At 50.7% G+C, this 19577-nt stretch overlaps 5 protein-coding genes across 5 annotated transcripts; 4 read left to right on the top strand and 1 right to left on the bottom strand.

Moving 5' to 3' along the window:
* Window positions 1-303: 303 nt before the first annotated feature.
* On the top strand, window positions 304-1596 carry PFLUO_LOCUS3929 (uncharacterized protein; the record flags this gene model as incomplete). The annotated part of the gene is made up of 1 exon (XM_073781228.1): window positions 304-1596. One exon carries the CDS (start codon window positions 304-306, stop codon window positions 1594-1596), a length of 1293 nt encoding a protein of 430 aa, XP_073638004.1.
* Window positions 1597-3710: 2114 nt separating this feature from the next.
* PFLUO_LOCUS3928 (SET domain-containing protein 3) lies at window positions 3711-6536 on the top strand (the record flags this gene model as incomplete). Its single annotated transcript, XM_073781227.1, has 1 exon — window positions 3711-6536. The coding sequence occupies one exon, from the start codon at window positions 3711-3713 to the stop codon at window positions 6534-6536; it is 2826 nt and encodes a 941-aa protein (XP_073638003.1).
* A 2357-nt stretch (window positions 6537-8893) lies between these two features.
* PFLUO_LOCUS3927 (uncharacterized protein) lies at window positions 8894-10022 on the bottom strand (the record flags this gene model as incomplete). The annotated part of the gene is made up of 3 exons (XM_073781226.1): window positions 8894-8998; window positions 9057-9443; window positions 9501-10022. 3 exons carry the CDS (start codon window positions 10020-10022, stop codon window positions 8894-8896), a joined length of 1014 nt encoding a protein of 337 aa, XP_073638002.1.
* Window positions 10023-14931: 4909 nt separating this feature from the next.
* Window positions 14932-16463, top strand: PFLUO_LOCUS3926 (uncharacterized protein; the record flags this gene model as incomplete). The annotated part of the gene is made up of 4 exons (XM_073781225.1): window positions 14932-15100; window positions 15153-15253; window positions 15304-15666; window positions 15717-16463. The coding sequence occupies 4 exons, from the start codon at window positions 14932-14934 to the stop codon at window positions 16461-16463; spliced, it is 1380 nt and encodes a 459-aa protein (XP_073638001.1).
* A 296-nt stretch (window positions 16464-16759) lies between these two features.
* On the top strand, window positions 16760-18243 carry PFLUO_LOCUS3925 (accessory factor associated with RNA polymerase II; the record flags this gene model as incomplete). The annotated part of the gene is made up of 2 exons (XM_073781224.1): window positions 16760-17446; window positions 17503-18243. 2 exons carry the CDS (start codon window positions 16760-16762, stop codon window positions 18241-18243), a joined length of 1428 nt encoding a protein of 475 aa, XP_073638000.1.
* Window positions 18244-19577: the final 1334 nt, after the last annotated feature.

The raw sequence follows: 19577 nt of genomic DNA, 5'->3' as shown, positions 1-19577 counted from the left end.
ATCTTGCGTGGCTGGACTTGAAAGTGAGACCGAATTGGCGGTATCATGAAGGACAGCTACTGTATAACTTTGTTGCTTGTGTGATCCACGAGTATCCGCCACATACTACATCCCGTTTTCTGAGATACCCATCAAATGATGTTGCGTTTTCGGTGTTGCGTCCACATCCGTATATGAGGCAGGAACGACTACTCCAAACCCTCGCGGGCGGGTTCCCACCCCTAGTCTGTTTTACTTTCTTCTTCTAGCATCGCATTCTTTGGCATGCTGCCCTTTCATATTTTTACAGATCAATAGCCCGCCATGGCTGTTGGCCCAACACTCGGCACCGGCCTGTTCATCGGCGCGGGCCAGGCTCTGGCCGTGGGCGGGCCTGCCTCCCTCCTCATTTCTTACGCCTTCTTATCGTTCCTAACTTACTCCATGGCCACGACGGTGGCCGAGGTCGCCACGCACATGCCTTCGGAACACGGGACCATGGTGACCCACGGCTACCTGTACATGTCCAGCAGCATGGGATTCGCCACGGCGATGCTCCGGTGGTACTCCATGGCGATGCTGGTCCCCTTTCAGACTACGACAGCAATGGTCAACCTCGGCGTATGGCAGACAGGTCACAATGTTGTCATGCGCTTAGGACTGATCACATCCATTGTGGTCGGGACCAACTTTCTCCCTGAACGATTCATCAAAATGTCCGAGGTGCTGTTCACTCGCATCAAGGCCGGCACAATAGTTGCATTCCTCGCTCTCTCCCTGTCGATCGGACTCGGCGGTGCTTCTGGCCACGAACAGTGGGGGTTCAAGTACTGGAGAGACCCTGGCGCGATGCGTGAATACTTGGCACACGGATCTCTGGGACGATTCTTGGGCTTGTTACAATGTCTGCACCACGCCGCCGTCGCGTTCACTTTCACGCCCGAGTTGATCGTGCACCGCGCTGAGAACTCCGAGTTGACTGAGGCTACGAAGCGAACCGAGAACGGCCAAGCTCCCCAGAGCAGCAGCATCCCTTCCCGAACGGGGGCCGATGTATTGCAAACTGCATTCCCATACTTCTTGAGCGCCGTTGCCATGGGCGCGATGGCTCCGTTCAACGAACCTCAATTGAGCAATAATGGGGCTGGCGCCGGGTTTTCCCCCTTCGTCATCGGCCTCAAGACGGCACAGGTCAATGTTCTCCCCATGATGGCAACCATCGCTATTTTTCTCTCGTGCGTGGCCTCGGGTCGGTCGTTCCTTTACCAATCCTCGCGCATTTTGTGTGCCATGTCCGAACTGGGACATGCACCCCAGATGCTCCAATCTCGCAATCGTTGGGGTGTTCCCTGGATCGCCGTCACCACGTCTGCCTCGTTCACCGGCGTAGCGTTTCTGTCTGCGATGAGCTCGAGTTCGGTGGTGTTCAACTGGCTGCTCCGCTTCGTCACAACCTCTGGGTACATTTCCTGGCTGAGTTCCTGCATCGTCTACCGCCGCTTTCGCCAGCGAATGAAGCGCAATGAGATTACTCCCCGACACCGATTCGCCATTCAACCAATGGCTACATCATTGGAATTCTTGCCAGCGCCGGCCTGCTTGTTTTCGGCGGGCTGAACGCGGTCGCTCCGAGCACTGCGTCTGAATCGCGAACTATGAGAGCGATCACGACGTACTCGGGGATCCCGGTGTTTCTTCTCCTGTATGTGGGACATCGACTCTATTCGCGGACGCTGCCGAGGAATCTGAGGTGGGCGGACAGTAACCGACAAGATGAGCCCGTGGAAGAAGAGCATCCCGATGTGGATGTTGTTACCAATGCGTGGCCAGGGAGCGTCAATGGGCATCCTTCGAATTCATTACATCCTTTGGGTGCATTTGAGATGCAAGAGCACCCGCGGATGGTCGGGGCGTGACTGGGGAACGTTAACTGGTATAGTCTGAGAAGGGGTTGCGTGTGTATTGTAGTGTGTTATTGTTCATCGTGGAGTCGCATATCCTTATCCTCTAGTAGTTCGCGTATCGCCGTGGGCTGTTGTTAAGAAGAGCGTGGAATATCCTTATCCTAGACGCCGTAGGATATGGGGTACACGTGTTTCAGTTAGTCTGGCGGATCAGCTGAGTTAAAATGATGGTAAAGTGAATCAGTCCGTCGTACACACTCCGACTACTTGCCCCTCTGTCTTTCTCTCCGTCGTGTTCTTCCTCCTTCTGCGCCACCCCCCCGTCCCTCACTGCGTCACTTGGCCGATCTTCCCTTTTCCTCCCAACGTCTCCTTGTACTTCCATATCCCAACCTCTTTGCCACACCGGCACCATCTTTTCATTTTAGGGGTTCCTTCCCCACACTCACTACGTACACCCTAATCCCCCTTTCGGGGATCAACCGTGCTTTTTCCTTTCCCCTTCTTCTTTATTTTTTTCACTACTCTTCCTCCCCTAGCGCCCTGCCCTTGCTTAGCTGGTGGTTTGCTCGCAGGAGTGCCGGTTGTGCCGCCAGCCTACTTGGCATCCTCTTTTCTGGCAATCATGATGACCAACAAACAGCCGGGTGCCCCTGGGTTCTCCACCACCCAACCCAGCCCACTCTATTATTCTTGCTTTCTCCCCCATTCTACGCTTCGCTCTGCGGACTGGCCACCCAACTACCTGGATTCTATGTCCAACGGGTCTACACTAATCCCCGCGGCTCATCCGAGCGGCTATTACCAACGGCGATGATGATATACCCCCTTACTAACGCCAGCAGCACTAACTTCCCACTAACATACTGCCTCCTGCCTGATACTGCCCAGCCTACCCGCGCGGGAGACCCCGTGACTGACGGCGCACGCTTGACCCGATCCGGTCTAGTGCCACGCAGACTCACGGGCACCGCTCAGCACTGCGTACATTGCAGCATGGCTGAGTCATCCCCCCTCTCGCCTTGATCGCAAGCGTCTGACTGGACACCGCGCTGTTCACTCGCTGGGCTTTCGCTGCCTTAGGCCCCCGTAACCTAGCCTCTCTCTCTCTCTCTGTTCCTCTCTTTCGTTCTCTCGGATCTGCTCCTCTTCCTCCTCCTCTTCTTCCTCCTTCGTCAAATCTTGTTCACCAGTCTCTGCCCTCCCTCCTTCCTCCTCCGTTTTCTCGCCCCCGACTCCTTCCTACCGTCCTCCCTTCTTCTCACTCACTTTCCTCCTTCACTTTTCTTCCCTCTCTCCTCTTCTGACCACTCCACGCGAATCTGTCACCCTTTTCACCCTCGCCTCCTCGAGCGCATTACGCCCCAATCGCACCCACTGCGCTACAAATCCTCGTCGCTGTCGACCTTCAAGACCAACGCTTCGCCGGACCCCTTTAGATTCCGTCCTCTCCCTCCCTCCCCGTGTACGCTAGACGGCGCATTTTTGACCAGGTCCTTCTGCGCTTCCCTCTCTCCCTCTCGAGTTCGACCCTCCCATTTCCATCGTTGATCCGTCATCATCGGATCCCGTATCTCGAGTGTGGACACACTTCGGTGATAGGGACACGGTCTGCGCTTGGTGCTGGGATTTTTTTTCACCCTCGTCCCTGCCAGCCATCCGCCCTAAACGTCCAGACGCGTCAGGATCTGACACGGAAGGCTGCGGACAACACACCCACGCATCGTTGTCGTTGACATGCTCTGTGAGAGGCGACGGGTTTGAGTGCGCCTCCCTGTTAAGAACATTTGTCTTGTCAGGACCTGAGAGGGGGTTATCTGTCAGAGTATGACAGATACCTCCTCCCTCGCCATCACGCACGCCACCACGGATTCGTATCCGGTCACCGCTCCTCTGGAATCCCCTGCCGCCAACGGCGCCGTCTCTGACTCGGTCGCGCCCGACGAAGAAGAGCCCTACACCATCAAATGCATCTGTCAGTTTGACGAAGATGATGGTAGCACGGTATTCTGCGAAGGGTGCGAGACGTGGCAGCACATTGTATGCTACTACCCCGACAAGAGAGTGCCGGATGTGCACAACTGCGTCAACTGCGAGCCCCGGCAGCTGGACAGTCGGCGCGCGACCGACCGGCAGCGGCAGCGGCGGATTCGAGAGAAAAGTGAAGATGGTGATCGGAAGAACCGGCGGTCGGGTGCCAAGTCCTCCCAAAAGAAGAAGATCAACAAGGAGGCCGACGTCGTGAATGGTTTCCGGAGCGAGTCGAGTGCTCGCGACCAGCCACCGAGCAAGAAGGCAAAGATCTCACATCGTGCGTCTTCATCCATCAGTGCTCTGGCTGGCGCTCCGGCCTTCCCGCCGGACTCGCGCAAGCGCCGTTCCTCCACCTCCATGGCGATGAGCCCGACCAAATTCCCTGGCCCCGCGATCCCCCTTTACTCGAACGAGTTCATGCACCTCTACGACGAAGATGACGACCATGTCAACATGGACAGCAATCTGTTTGTCAATGTGAGCCTAGTGGGGGACACTGCTTTGTGGTTGAAGGATCCAAACGCGTTGGCGCAGCGAACGGGTGGACATCGTCCCGAGGAGGTCTTCACCTGGTCTGACGTCGCAATGAACCGGTCACAGTGGCCCACCTTGACTACGGAGACCATCACAGATCCCAATCTTGAGATTGATGGCCGACACCCGATGTGGAAGATTCTCAAGACCCAAAATCCGATACAAGAAGGCCAGGTCGTGGGAGAGATCACTGGCAAGGTCGGCCATCTTCGCGACTACTGCCTCGACCCCAACAATCGATGGGCGGAATTGCGCCACCCGGAACCCTTTGTCTTCTTTCACTCCCACCTACCCATTACCATCGACAGCCGGCACGAAGGCAGCATCCTCCGCTACATCCGACGCTCCTGCAAGGCCAATGCCACCCTCAAGATCTTCATTACCAACGATGTGGAGTATCACTTTTGCTTCGTCGCCAAGGAGAACATCCCCGCGAACTCAGAAATCACTACCATGTGGTACCTGGAACCGCAACTGTCTGTGTCGTCGGATGGACTGGTGAAGCAGGAGTCTGGCGATAATGCAACCGAAGCCGCGGCCGTTCGTCTCAGCAATGCTCTAGCCAACTTCGGTGGCTGTGCATGCCACCCTTCACAAAACTGTCTACTCGCCACCCTGGATCGCCGGCGACACCCGAGATCCTTGGACTCGAGGCAAGCAAATGGCAAGCGAAAGAAGGCGAAAACCAAATCAACTGCCTCGCCACTCGATACGGGCCGAGCATCCACCAGCCGGGCAGGCAGCGAGACGCCCAAGCAACAAGATGAGGATGATGCAGGCGCTGAGAGTCGTTCTACTTCTGGGTCTGCACGGGGTCAGCCTCGTAGCCGCGATCTCACTCCCAGTGGAGCTCAAGACGCAGCGACCGCTGCATCAGAGCTGTCTACTCGTGAGCGGCGCAAGATCGCAGATGCCGAGAAGCAGTTCCAGCAGCTGGAGCAAGGGCAGGGCAAGAAAAAGAAGAAACGTCCCAGCGGTCCATCGGCAGGGTCTACTCCCACTGCTGTCACCAGCTCAACGCAAACGGGATTCTTTGGGTCTCATCGTGCGTCAGGCAAGTCACTACAACTGGATACCGGCCATTCTCGCTCGCCCACCGCCACCCTTTCACCGATGGGTGTCGCTCGTCATCCTTCTCCTCGAAAGACATCTGGGAACAGCACGCCACTCAATCGTTCTCCTCTCGTCCGTCCGATATACGTGGATGCCGCCGTCCAAGCAGATGTGTACGAGGGTGATGAACCGCCCTCTACGCCGGATAACTCACGTCACAAGCGCGGTTTCGTTCCAATGACAGTCCGCCTCTTGAAGCGATACAGTACAGATCGTTTACGGTCTGAGGAGATTGCGCGGCAGAAGTTGTCGTCGGCTGGCTCTGACAGCGTGGCGCCAGCTGAATCTCCGTCATCGATCACCTTCAATGACAAACCCGATGTTGCCATGGCAGATGCGGAACCGTCGCAAGGCGATGTGGAGATGCAAGATACGTCGGTGATGCCTGAGTCGGAATCTCCCCAATCAGCGAAAGACTATGGCAAGCCACCGATTCCACCACCATGGCCCTCTACTGCTGCACACAACACCCGGATTCCTGGGATGACCACCCCCGACAACCGTGGCAACTTGCGTGTTTCCATGCCTCCGCCAACACTTCCTCCCATGCCTCTTTCCGTCAGTCCTGGATCCGCCTCCACAGCGAGCCTTGCATCCCCCACCACCTTCGAAACGTCTTCCCCGCACTCTATCGGACAGCCACCACTCGGGTCTGTAGCTCCAACACCGACTCCCGCCAAGAAGAAACTCAGTCTTGGTGATTATCTGATTCGACGAGGCACGATGGCCACAACGCCCACCTCGGAAAAGTCCCAGGCCCAAGCCAACGCCATACCTGCGGCACAGAAATCTCCATCCTCGCCGGGTAGTGGTAGTGGGCCCGTCGCCGGTGCAGACAATGCACAACAGACCACGCCCACCAAGTCGGAGCCCGACGACACTGACAAGAACGAGTCTTCCGGCTCGCCCGATGTGTCCATGAAAGATGCTACGGAGTCGACGACATACCCTCCCGTCCCGTCCGTCTCCTGAACCCTCCTGAATCTTTTATACTAGCGGTGGTAATGGGTGAGATTTACGTGTTCTTACGATTCCCAAAAAATGTTGTGCTGTGCAACTTTACTCCCATCTTGAGAGGGTGGATTTATCTACCGGCGTTCATCGAGAGGCCCTGTTTGTTTTGTGTGACGTCCTTGTTCTTTATTCTTGCTTTTCGGCGTATCGGGTTTGGGAAGTTGGGTACGGAAATACCAGGAAGCGAATTCGGTTGGGCCAACGGATTGTTCTATTTCGGCGGACTGCAAGGTGCCAAACTGGAGTGTGGCTATATTGCACTTGACTTGTTCTTGTTCTTGTTTCTTTTTCTTTTCCAAATGAACTCCAGGGGGGTTTTGTTTTTTCTTCTCTTTCCCGTTCTCTCTTCCTATCCTACTCCCACTCTTCTCTCTTTTTTCCTCTTTTTCTTTTCGATGATTTTGTGAGACTATTTATTCAATCTTCTCTCCCCACTATCTCGTCCCGTGGTTGTTTCCCGTGAGACGGTATATCGGATAGTATGTATGAACACCGTGTTTATATTGTTCTCTCTAAATCAAAAGATGTATTTGGATGGATATTTTTCGTTGCTGTATACCATTAGTTTGTTATTGATAGGTTACTTGTTAATTCTTCATCAACCAGTCTCGATTCTTTCGCATCCCCTGTTGTCGGGCAGAATAACCCAGCATCGTGGCACTAAGCACATAAAATAACACGACCACCCCCTCCAGAAGATGAAGAACCAGGACCAGCCTTGGCTCTAATAAATGATGCAAGGAATCGTTCTGGCAATATGTCATCTGGTCTTAAGTAAACACTGCTATGGTGACATGCGTTAACTGAAGCATACTCGGGACTATTCTGGGTGGTTCGCATGCCAATAGGAAATTCTGGTCTGGCTGGCGTGGGATAAGGTGGTATTACGAGCATTGAATGGATGATGCAGCTTGATTGGTTCGATCATGGAAGCCATTGTGAAATAGGCCATTGTGAAACAGGACGCGTACTCTATAATCAACCAGTATGTAGATCGAAATTTGCACTCAATCTAGTTATTTTAATGAACACGAGTACCTCGCTCTTATTTTTTCTCTATCCGACTTAAGAGTAAGAAGGGCCTGAAGAATGGTAAGCGAGTGTCTGATCTAGAAACATAATGTGTACTACTACAAGCTTGGAGGTCATGTACACACTTTCATGTATGTCTACCGGGAAGCCCTGAGGTGCTACTAGGCACATGAAGATACCGCGCTCATCCGCAAGAACGTGCCAAAAGTGCTCAAGTACACGGATAATCCGGCATGCAGAGTAGGACAAGACGCTATATAGGACTTTCCTACATAATTACGGCCTTCCTCTTCTTGACCCTCATCTCTTGTCTCATTCTAGTCAACGATCTCAACATGGCTACACATCCACCACAAGCTCAACCAGAAATTCTACTCATCTCTCTGGAGAAACCCCACACATTTGACCATGAGTACAAGAATCTCATCAACTACTTCGGGAAATTTTCAAATCTCAGACAAGCATGGCGAGCCGAAGAAGTCTATTGGATCCTCTCCGACATTCCTCTAAAGGCGGTCATTCTGACAGATCGAGCACTCACGAGCAGAAAGCACGAAAAGGTGGGCGATGCAGTACTGGAATACGTTCGTGGCGGAGGCACTGCAATCTGCACTGCCGCTTTTGCGAATGAGTCCAGTCCCGAGGAGCTCACTGCATTCTTCAAGCATGCAGGGCTCTCCTGGACGAACGGACCAACCCATCACACAACGGTTGTCTTGAACAAGACTCACGTTCCCCAAGACGGATGCCGGTTTCTGTCAGAGTCGTACACCGCGCAGACTGTTTTCTTGGACAACGTCATGGATTGCGAAGCTTGGTACCGGCCTAACGAGTGCGCTACTATCGAGAGAAATGTAGAAGCGTTGGATAATACTGTGCATGGTCTGAAATTGGCACCAGTTGCGTTGGCTAGGGTTGGAGAGGGCAGGTTGGGGTATGTTGGTTATTGTCATTCGGACGAAAGTTCCCTTGCAATGGTTCTTGTTATGTGTGGGATGCATGTGCAACTGGAAAAATGAATATCATGGCATTATTGGCAGCGAGGATGGTGAACATGGGTATTTAATGTCTCTAGGACTGAACTATGCAAACAACAAATCCATCAAAAGAAATTGGGTTGGGAGCAATTTGGTTTAATCGTTTCTACGCGAAAGTGTGCCGCTCACTTCTCTCGATAATATACCTTGTTTGTTTGCCATGTAGATGTCATTTCCATGGCATCACGTGAAGGAAAGATTGCCGGACCAAAGTAAGACGGTATATCCAATTGAAGATGGCCGAAATCATGACGGATAGTACTCCACGGGTTTGGTACCGGGCAGGTTAGTGATAGATTTGCCCGACTTTTCTATCCGTTCCAATTCTTCTCGAGCCATTTTTGATTGTATCTATACAGCAGTGTTAGTTACCACAAACATAGCAATGTCTCAATCCTGGAGAACTCACCTCTATGCGGTTCGGGCAAATAAGTTCCCTCGAACCTGTGATCCTCCACTCAGGTAGACCGTTGGGCCTACCCAGTTCTCTTAAAGTCTTCTGCTCAACCAAGCTATACTGGCCATCTGCGCGGTTGAAGTTGAAAGGCTCCTTAAGTGCGACCGGCGGGTTGGTGATAATGCGAATGTCGCGTCGCAGGTTGCGAGAAGCAGAGTGTAGCATGAATGGATGGAGAAGAAAGACATCTCCCACCTCGCCAGTAGCCTCGTGGAAGGACTCGTCCTTGGTATATGTTGAGGAATTAGCCCAGCGTTTCCAGCAGTGGGTTTCCTTGGATACGATATTTGGGGCGTTGCGAGAGGCGAGGGAAGGCCATGTGCCCTCGGGGTGGTTATACTAAATCATCCCACAGGTTAGACCGCAACCGAGCGAGTTTCTGCGAAAATAACATACCAGATGATCAGCCACAAGCCCAATGCCGTCAGTACAGATCACCGTTCCACCCCCCTTAGGCTTAATATCGCTGAAAAGCGGAATAACCAAAAGTGCCTGCTCAGGACTATCCAGGAAATGAATGAACCAGTCCCCATCATTGTGCCAATTGTCCAAAGACCGAAGGTCCAAATCATCCTCCGGACTGTATTCTGGCTTGCCCATATTCACGATCCAACCATCCTTCCAGTCCTTGCACCAATCAACGATTCGGTCTGCTCCACCAACCAGCTCGCAGATAGCATGCCAAGCTTTGGGAGCAAATCTCTCGACGCTGATCATGGTATGACCCGGCATGTTCACCTTCTCCTCCACCCAGGTTGATTTGTCGGTGGGTGAGATGCCTAGACGAGTCCAGACTGAGGAGGCGAATTCCGCAGCGGCATCTCGAGTGAAGCACTGAGGAACTTTGATGAAGCCATGTTTGAGCCAGTGTTGCTTTTGCTCCTCACTGAGAATATATTGACATTTTGCTGCGGGCATATCTGGTGCTGTTGCTTTCCTATCCAGAAGTCACAAAGATTTGAGCTGCCGGAGAAGCACTGCTAATTGCTCTTATGAATGCCGCTGGGTAAAAGTCCAAGAGATAGCGTCGTCTGACTGATGGACTGACCAATTATCCGAGACATTAGCCGTCGGCTTCCAAAGTTGTCCCGGGAGCAACTCCGTTACCAAACTGGTCAAACCCCCATTTTTGGAGGGTTGTGGGGTAATAACATGTCAACCAAGCGGTGGGAACGCCTAGTCTGTGTAATTATTACCAACTAGGAATTTCCTATCGCTTTTATAGGATTACTCTTACAATAGATGTTTTCATGTGAGCACACGATCAAACAGCAGTATTTGGAACCGTTTAAAAAATACTATGTCATGTACACCTCAATTGATAGACCGGTGATGTTTTTCTATGTTGGGTTCTTCGACGGGACTACGGGGGAGGTCCATTGCGAACCAGGGATACATGGGAAACCGGAAAGCTTTTCGGATCTATTTCGCGCTAAGCGTCAAGTGTGCCGGGCTAAGGAGCTCGTGGATTGGGTATATTTGGGGGGAAAATAGAGGATCAAAAAGGACGAGATGATACACGGTTTTTCAAGCTCAATCCACCAAGTGGTGTAAAAATGCGTCCAAATACCTAATCGAAGAATCTTGCTCATTCACAGGCCTTTCAAAAATTCCATCTTCCCAAGTGAAACCATAACGAAGAACCAATCCAGTTCGTTCCGCAATTTTCATTGCACTTTTGTCATCATCGGAAACCTTTCCCGCATGTCTATGGAATGTATCCCAGAAAAGGTCTTCCAGCCTAGAAGAATTTTCGTGGTAATGCCAACCACTTGAGTTCATGATACCAAGCATGTTTCGGAACCCCCATATGGACATTCCAAATGGCAAAACTTTTGCTTCAGCCCAATCAACGACCCCATTGATACCGCCTGCTTTAGGATTGACGATGATATTCATCTCACATAAGTCAGCGTGAGTTAGAGCCAACGGATACGTGGGACCAAAAATTGCTGGAAGGTCTTGGTGAAGCTTAGAAATGATGCCGGTGAAACGCGAAGGAAGCTGCCGTAAAAGTATATCAAGCTTGTTTTGAAGATCTGCTAAAGAGTACTCGGAGCGATGAGGCTCTGCTAGTCGGTTCACCCAAGAATTGGCAAAAAATCTAGCAAGGTTAGTTGTAGTTCCATAGCACAGTATCATTAAAAGTACCTTGCGAAATCTGACACCGTTTGTTCTTGCCATGAAGTACAATATAGTGTTGTTAAAGGCGCTTCGATGTAGGTTATTCCGGGAACCTTGTCCATCACATAGACTGTGAGTGAAGGCGGTGGTCCTATAACGCCTCTATTAACACAGGCGGGCACAACGTCGCCATATATCTTCCGAGCGAGACTCAGCCTTTCTATATCTAAGAGAGACTCAGAAACACGAAATTGTATAAGGCGCTCCCTAGATGCTACAGTGTAACTGAACGCTCCTTGAAGCCAAACTGGCCCCACAGCTTCACCAGTAATCTCAGCAGCAGTTCGGTCGCATTCCTCCCGCGTGACGGTACTTCCAGAAAAAAAATGATTGATTGTATCCTCGAGCGAATAATAAGACATTCCGGTTGGAATTATGATTTGCTGATAAAAGTGTAGAAAAGTCTGGTCGAAGGCAAAAGGGAAGGAACTGGGGGGATTAGTTGGGTTTTAAGTGATAATAGCGTAGCGGTCAAGCCTGCCAGAGGGCAGGTGCGTGGAAATTAATTAATCTAGGTGGACGAATGTACTGACCAATGATCTCTTTAGCGGCGTACTATGCCATTTGCATGGCCATTTGCATGCTCAACATGTTGGTTTCCGAACAGTGATTCGATCGCATAGCGCGTAACGGTTGTCGAATGCTGTGGTTGTACATTTTAATGCGAATATAAAATGGAAGGAATGCCTTGGTATTCATAAGGATGATATTTCCTATACGATTTCCTCTACAGATAGCCGCTTTTTCTCGAGCGTCGTGCTCTAGTACAGCTGTATGAACCGTGTACCCCCCTCCCAGGGAATTTTTGTGCAAACCGTCTCGTCATCTCTACTGTAACCAAGCCAGATTCTGTTCTTCTCTGAGCTCAATTAGGAGCTTATCGTCCTTGGGAAGGTAGCTAGTTCCCTTGCTTATGTCTACTACCTAAGACTTCTTAGAAGTGATAGTCCTAGAGGTTGGCTCTTATATCTCATTTCTAGAGCTTCGCCTAATCTATAAGAATAGTAATTGTCCCGTTGTTCTTCGATAGTAAAAGAGTATATAACCCTCGATAATAGTATCTACCGCGCGAGAAACCCTTAGATAGGTATAGTATCGATATCATAGAGACTTATCGAGGAGCAAATCTAATCTATAGATACGTCGGCCTTCGTCGCTGTAGTAGGGGAGCGACGTTTAGCTTCATATTATGTATATATAGGCGTGACTCGCGTACCCGTCTTAGTCTTTTAGCTAGATGAGAAATACCTGCTACAAAGCTTAGTATAACGACCTACCTAACGATTTGAGAATTGGAATTAGCGACAATAGCTAGACTATAGATCAAAATAGGCTTCGATAGCTAGAAAAAGAATTTATCCCTATAACTACTAGTCGTGATAGGGGTAAATAATAGAGTTGCTGACAAAGGAAAACAATTGACTTCATAATTAGTTCTATCACGCTGAGGTTCGGGGATTACCTGATCACAAAACAAATCATGTTCCGGTCGCATACTCCCTTGACGATCATTCGGGCCACTTTTTCTTACCAGTTGCTTGAACGTATCATCGAACTTTATCATATATTATCTAGATCCTATTGCAACTAAGATTCTGGAACTTAGCAGCCAGTCATGGATGAGACTCTCCCAGATTCCAAAGCCATCACCGTCCCAGTCCCTTTAGTCAACATGGCGGTTGAAGACCGATATAAGACCTTCCCGGTGGCAGACATTAGCCATGTTGTTGTTCAGTGAGTGTCATCCAAGCTGATCATTCTACATCTTCTCTATTTTGGGTTTTGAATGGCTAGCCACGGTGCTGATAATCTGCCCAAGACTTTCTGACAGGAGACTGGACTTGATCATGCAGTCTATTGCGGGAGTTCCGTACAGTTTCAACAAACCTTGGCCGTTCTGGTTCTTCATCGGCAAGATCGTGTCGAAGGCCTTTTTTGACGACGAAGAACAACTTGAATGGCTGAATGCTGTTCGGGTCCGAACCCGGGAATACATTGCCTTCACTAATACCCAGAAGAAAAAACCTTCCAACCAAGAGGAATCGAACATCGAGAAAACGGGGCTTCAGATATTTGAGGTCGATTTTTCTAAACCCCAGCCAGGTGAAGATCTGATGTTATTTTGGAAGCCCGCGCGAGGAATTATCTACCAGAAAGTCCAAGACTGTAAGTGGATCATAATGTCCTTGGATTTTGAAATACATCATACAGATTTTTGCTCGCTAAGCTTACTGATTTTCTTCGCAAATAGGGCTGGATTTTTCGTCAAAACAGGCAGCAGAAGGCGCCCCCCCCTGGATAAATACACACAGTGCCTTAACCCCCAGCGATGGACAGACAGCTCTACACGGTGCTTTCACTCTATATCTTGCACAGCTGTCATGTATGACTATGTCGAATGGGACAAAATTCGGCCATCTGAAATATTTTCGTTTGAAAGATCATGCATACCAAAGGTCGAAAAATTAGTGAGCATCGTTTCAATATGAAACTTGAGAAACTTAAGAAACGCAGCAGATAGGACTTAAACAAGAAGTTGTAAGAATTGAGGAGCGGTGCAAATATTGGAAGGAGAAAAAAGACATAACAAAGGCCAATGAGATTCCATCAATCTAATAATATGTGTGCTAAAAGCTTTATTTTGCCTAAACAAGCATTAGTTATTAGTTATTCGAAAACCTATCTTGACATACCTCTCTTAGGAAGCTGCGAACGCCTTTTGTAATCACAATTGCTGGGCCTTTTTTTTTTCCTCTCGCAATTTGCGTTCACTTGGCATCGGCGACAGCAAAAAAGTGCGGCAAAGTTAAGTTGTTTAACGAGGACAAACGATTTGGCTTCATCGAGTAGGATGATGGAAAAGAAGTTTTTGTCCATTATTTATCAATCCAGATACTAATCGAATACTCTGCCAACTTCTACTGTCACTAATCTTTACGAACAGAAAGATCGATTCACAACATTGAGTGACGGACAGTGTCTGCTTTGATACTCTAGATACGGAAAGTGGCCCAGCAGCTTCAAATGTACACATAGAGACCGAGTAGGCGAGACTCACGACCTTGCGACAGGCCAAGGATGGGGATCTTGCCATATTGACACAGTAACTTAATGAACTAACTAGATATTCATTTGTGATTAGAAATCAAGCTACGACCCCAACATCTGCGCGAATACATACTCCGTGAGCGGGAGGGGATTACTCCACATCTTCAACAGCGAACTAGTGTATATCCAAAACAAAAGATGTCGCTGTTCGGAAAGAGTGTATCTGCAAGATACTAAAATAATATAGTAACAAACCCCTTTACTAAAAGCGGCGAGCGGCAAGGCGTAAAACGGAAGGAGTTTACATACTTCCAACTAGGAAAGTGATCGCATGCTCTTTTTCGGCAATGATGGTTGATTTACTGTATTTCGAATTGTTTAGGATCAATGAAAGGCATTATTTTATCATAGAGACTTTGCAATGCGTATTTCCTTTCCACCAGTTAAGTGATTGATTTGTTGTATATGAGGTCATGGTCGATGAGTCAAACTCGGCGATAAGAGGGGTCGATCAGAACCTTCTTTGAATTTTCTTCTTCCCTTTCAATGCCAACATTGAACGCTCACGGCCAGTGCTGAGCCCATCTCATTCACTATGAGTGCTTCAGAAACCGATTCTTTGTCTCTGGGTGACATCTCATCCGGCCGATCATTTCATGAAATGACTCCCGAGATCGAACAGCCCGCATTAGCGCCAGCTGACAGAGGCAAAGCTGCCTGGCTGATGCTGGCTTCGATTTGTCTCATTCAATTGCCCGTATGGGGTGTGTCTTGAGAGGACCTCGTGGTTCCAATCAAATTACTAACTGCAAGCAGGCTTCTCGCTTGCCTTTGGTGTCTTTCAGGAATACTACTACACCCATGACGTGCTAGAAGGAAGCAAAGGCGACCTGGCGGCAGTGGGAACTACCTCTACTGTATGCAAAGAATTTCTCCAGATCAAGACATATTCTGATCTCCAGACTAGGGCGTCATATATCTGCTCTCCCCCGTCACTTTCACGCTGTTGACTCGGTATCCGCGTCTTCAGTACTACTGTGCTCCCGCGGGTATTGTTATCACCGTTCTCGGGTCATTGCTTTCCTCCTTCGCCACTGAGGTGTGGCATTTAATCGCTACTCAGGGTGTTATGTGCGCCATTGGCAATGCGCTCATGTTCAGCCCGTCATCACTTTATCTCGATCAATGGTTTGTGCGCCGGAAAGGCCTCGCGCTTGGGGTCATGTGGGCTGCAAAGAGTCTTTCTGGGGTGGCGATGCCCTTCGTTGCCAGTGCTTGTCTGGACAATTTTGGTTCGAAAACTACACTGAGGGCATGGACTGTCACCGCGGTATGATGATACATGGCATTACAATATATTCAAGCTGACATTCCGTCCAGTTAGTGACTTCACTCATGGCTTTGCCATTCATGAAGCCGCGGATACCAGTCTCGCCATCTGCGTCCGCCCGTCCCCTGGACCTCAGCTTCTTGAAACTGACCACTTTCTGGATGTTACAAGCAGGAAATGTCATCCAGAGCTTCGGATACTTCCTGCCCGCGACATATCTCCCTTCTTACTCCACTGCTACAGTCGGTCTGTCCCAGACGACTGGCACATTGCTCGTGTCGCTCTTCAACGCGACGTCCGTTGCCGGCGGTATTGCAGTGGGGATGCTCTGCGATCGCTTCTCTGTAACAAACATTATGCTTCTGTCATCTGTGGGGTCGGCTCTGTCTGTGATACTCTTCTGGGGCATGGCAGGGTCTGAGGACCCTGGTTCATCGCAAACAGCGATGGGCCTCCTCATCACGTTCTCCATTTGTTATGGCTTTTTCGCCGGCGGGTTCAGCTCTACCTGGTCTGGTGTCATTACCCAGATCAAGCGTGATTCTTCACCATCCTTGGAGACAGGATTGGTCTTTGGCCTTCTGGCTGGGGGCCGGGGCATTGGGAATGTTATCAGTGGACCACTGAGCACGGCGCTGATCCAAAAGGGCTCTCTTACTGCTGGTCATGGCCATAGTGATACTGGATTTGGCACTGAGTATGGAACTCTCATTCTCTTCACGGGCATCACGGCATTTTTTGGTGCGTGGAGCTGGATGTGGCGGTATATCAGCACTGGGGTGCGCCTGGTCGTTTGAGGTGGTGTTATGAAGTACTACAGCTGGTCAATGAGACAGATTAAGCTTCAATGTGAGAGATAGTAAATAGCAGCAGTCTCACATGAAACTCACTAAGACCAACGACAACTCGGGCGTCAAAGAAGTGAATGCCCGTATAGATCGAGGACGGATCACGTGATCAAATCTCCCGTTTCATTCACTGCGATTCGCCGAGAAGGTGCCATTCGCGCAACCCTCAACAGCAGAAGCTGCACCCCCCAACCACCTTCATTGCAGCCTCTGCTCCAGGGCCATCGCCAATCCTCGTCTCCACGATGGCTTCCGATGCTGCGTCTCAGGATCCCCTCCTCTCGCTCCGCCGCGCCATCGCGGCCGGTAGCCTTCCCACGCCGACGACCTCGTCCGAGCTCAGCGACCAGCCAGCCACCGACAACCTGGCCGAGGCGACTCATCTGTACTTTGCCCAGCCAATTCCGCAGGCAATCGCATTGAACACAGCGACGCGCTTCGTGTCCGCATCCACCGACTCGGCCGTCGACCTGCGCAGCATCTTTTTCGCGTGGCAGAAAAAGGATGTCGCCATTCCGGACTACATTGCCTCGGCGCAGGAGCTGAATGAGGACCTCAAGAAGAAAGAAGGCCAGGAGCCGGGCAAGGAGGAGGTGGTGCAGAACCTGGTTTTCGTCGAGCGCCTCGATCTCATCACCTGGCTCGAGGGCGCCTCTGATGAAAGCGAGTACATCAAGCCCCTCGAGGGGGCTGCTGCTGCTGCTGAGGCTGCCGCTGCCGCTGCTGGTGTTGCTCAGGCGGAGACTTCGGCTGGTATTGCCTCCGGCGCAACTGGGGGCATTTCTTCGGTGCCCAGTGGTGCGCCGGCTGCACAGGCGGGAGCCCAGGCTGGTCGTGCGCAGAAGCCTATCGATCCTCGGTTGCAGGAGATCTACAATGGAGAACGGAAGACGGGGGACCGTAATACGGTGCTACGGGGCATCAAGCCAACGGTGAGCTTAGTTTCCAGACTGTAACCACACCCACATCCAATCTGACAATCGAACAGGACTTCTCACACGTCCGCAAAAGCGCGGAAACCTTCCTGGATCGCAGCCGCAATCGGGCCGGGCAGGCCGGCGCCAAACCAGGCAGCAAGAACCAAGTCGTGCCCGCGCCGTCCGCAGGGCTGTCCATGACCTCGTCATCTCGCAAGTCCGGCTCGTCTTCACGACCCGACCCAATCATCCTCCTCTCCCCGTCCGCCTCCTCCCTAATCCGCATGTCAAACATCAAATCCTTCCTCCAGGACGGCGTCTTCGTGCCGCCCGACCACCCAACCCTAAGCATGACCGACGCCCCCAACTTCCTCTACATCAACCGCCCTCTGCGCATCCTGGCCGACCCATCCGCCTCCGCAGGCGGCGCAATCGGTTCCTCCGGCGGCAAGCCCCGCAAGCCCACGCGGTTCATTGTCGCCGACAGCCCCGCCAATTTCCGTCCCGAGTACTGGAACCGGCTTGTCGCTGTGTTTACCACCGGCCAGACGTGGCAGTTCAAGTCGTACAAGTGGACTTCGCCCCCGGATCTTTTCAAGCACGCAACTGGTGTCCATATCGGCTGGGCCGGCGAGGAAGTCCCCAGCCAGGTCAAGGGGTGGGGTCGTGGCGTGAAGAGCTTCTCCGTTGACCGCTGGGACGAGAAGGGCGGGCCGCATGGTCCTGGGCGCTGGAGAGATCACGAGATTGTCGAGGGCATCTGGTCGACCATTGAGGAAAGCATGAAGCTGCATGGATGGGGATCGAAATGAGCTTCTTTCTTTTTGCCCCTCTGCCCCTCCCTTCTTGCATTTTTTTTTCTCTTTCTCCCTCCCATTCTCGATTTTAACGACATGATACTTCAAGGCGTGGGTTTCAGGCGTTGTCTTGCTGTGTGATGCTCTTCTTACCTCCCCAGAGCTTTTTCTATTCTAACTCTTCTTCGCTTCAGATAGGAGGTCTTATTCTGTACAATGAAAAATGAAATGGACTTGCATTGACTTCTTTGTGGGAAAGGTGCAAAAATCACAGTCGTGAAACCAAATTTCAAGACTGAGCAATTAGTCCTACGGTTGTAGAGTAGGTGAATAACAGACGTTAGTGCCACGTGCTGAATGTGTAGGTCCGGAGGAAGTCTACCTATCAAGTCAAGTCTGTTTCCACGTTGCTGCTTATGCTATCGGACGGTTTAACTCTATTCTACTTGACTGTTCACAAGCAACTAGTACTTATGGCATGCATGGTGCAGATATTTACCAATAAGAATTGAGAACTAAGAGTCAATGTCCATTGCAATCCACACAGGACCGAGCTAGATAAGACGACAGACATGCACATGCATCACCAAAAAAAAAAAAAAAAAAAAAACGAAAAAGAAAAAGAAGCCAGAACTCACACGCTGTGCCGAAGGGAATGAAAAAGGATACGAGAGGAGATGCAGATGGGACAAAGGAGATAGACATGGAAATGGAATCAAAGGTGGTGGTATGAAAAGGCAAAAAAGGTGCTCAGATCAAAGCTAACATAAGGCAGGCAATGCAGATAACGCATGGTGTATTCAAGACACGAAACACAGCGCGAAATAACAAGAAAACGCCATTTCGATGCTCGGTAGTAGAAAGATATTAAAAAAAAAAACCTCCAGTCTCGCATGTGTTGGTGTTCTTTTTTTTTTGGTGTCTTTTTTAGTCCGTCTTTTCTCCTCCGTGAAGAGGAGTCGATGAGACGACGTGTTGTTGCTGTGTTTGATGCAGACGCTTCTTGCAGCGTGTGTGGCTTGAGAAGAAAGGAAGAAAAAAAAATCGTTCCAAATATTACAAGATGTTTCCGAATTCCGGTCTTCTCTATAACATGAGCCATCGATCGTAACGTCTTTCGTCGGGGGAGCGAGCCGAGGATGTATCGATCTCGTGACGAGTGGGTATTAAGAGGATGGACAGCCGCCGGTGCTTGTCCGACAGGCGGCGGCAGGTCGTGTCGGTCGTGGCTGAGGTGAGGGCGGATCACCGGAGCGGTGGATCTCGACTGACCAAAAGGTGGGTTGGGTGACGATGATACAGTGCCGTGGGGCATGGCCGTTTTGCCCAGATTGTCAACGCTGACCACG

The sequence above is a fragment of the Penicillium psychrofluorescens genome (assembly GCF_964197705.1).
Source record: "Penicillium psychrofluorescens genome assembly, chromosome: 2".
Lineage (NCBI taxonomy): Eukaryota > Fungi > Ascomycota > Eurotiomycetes > Eurotiales > Aspergillaceae > Penicillium > Penicillium psychrofluorescens.
Note: the sequence above shows the minus strand (reverse complement) of the source record. Positions and strands in the feature narration are given on the sequence as shown.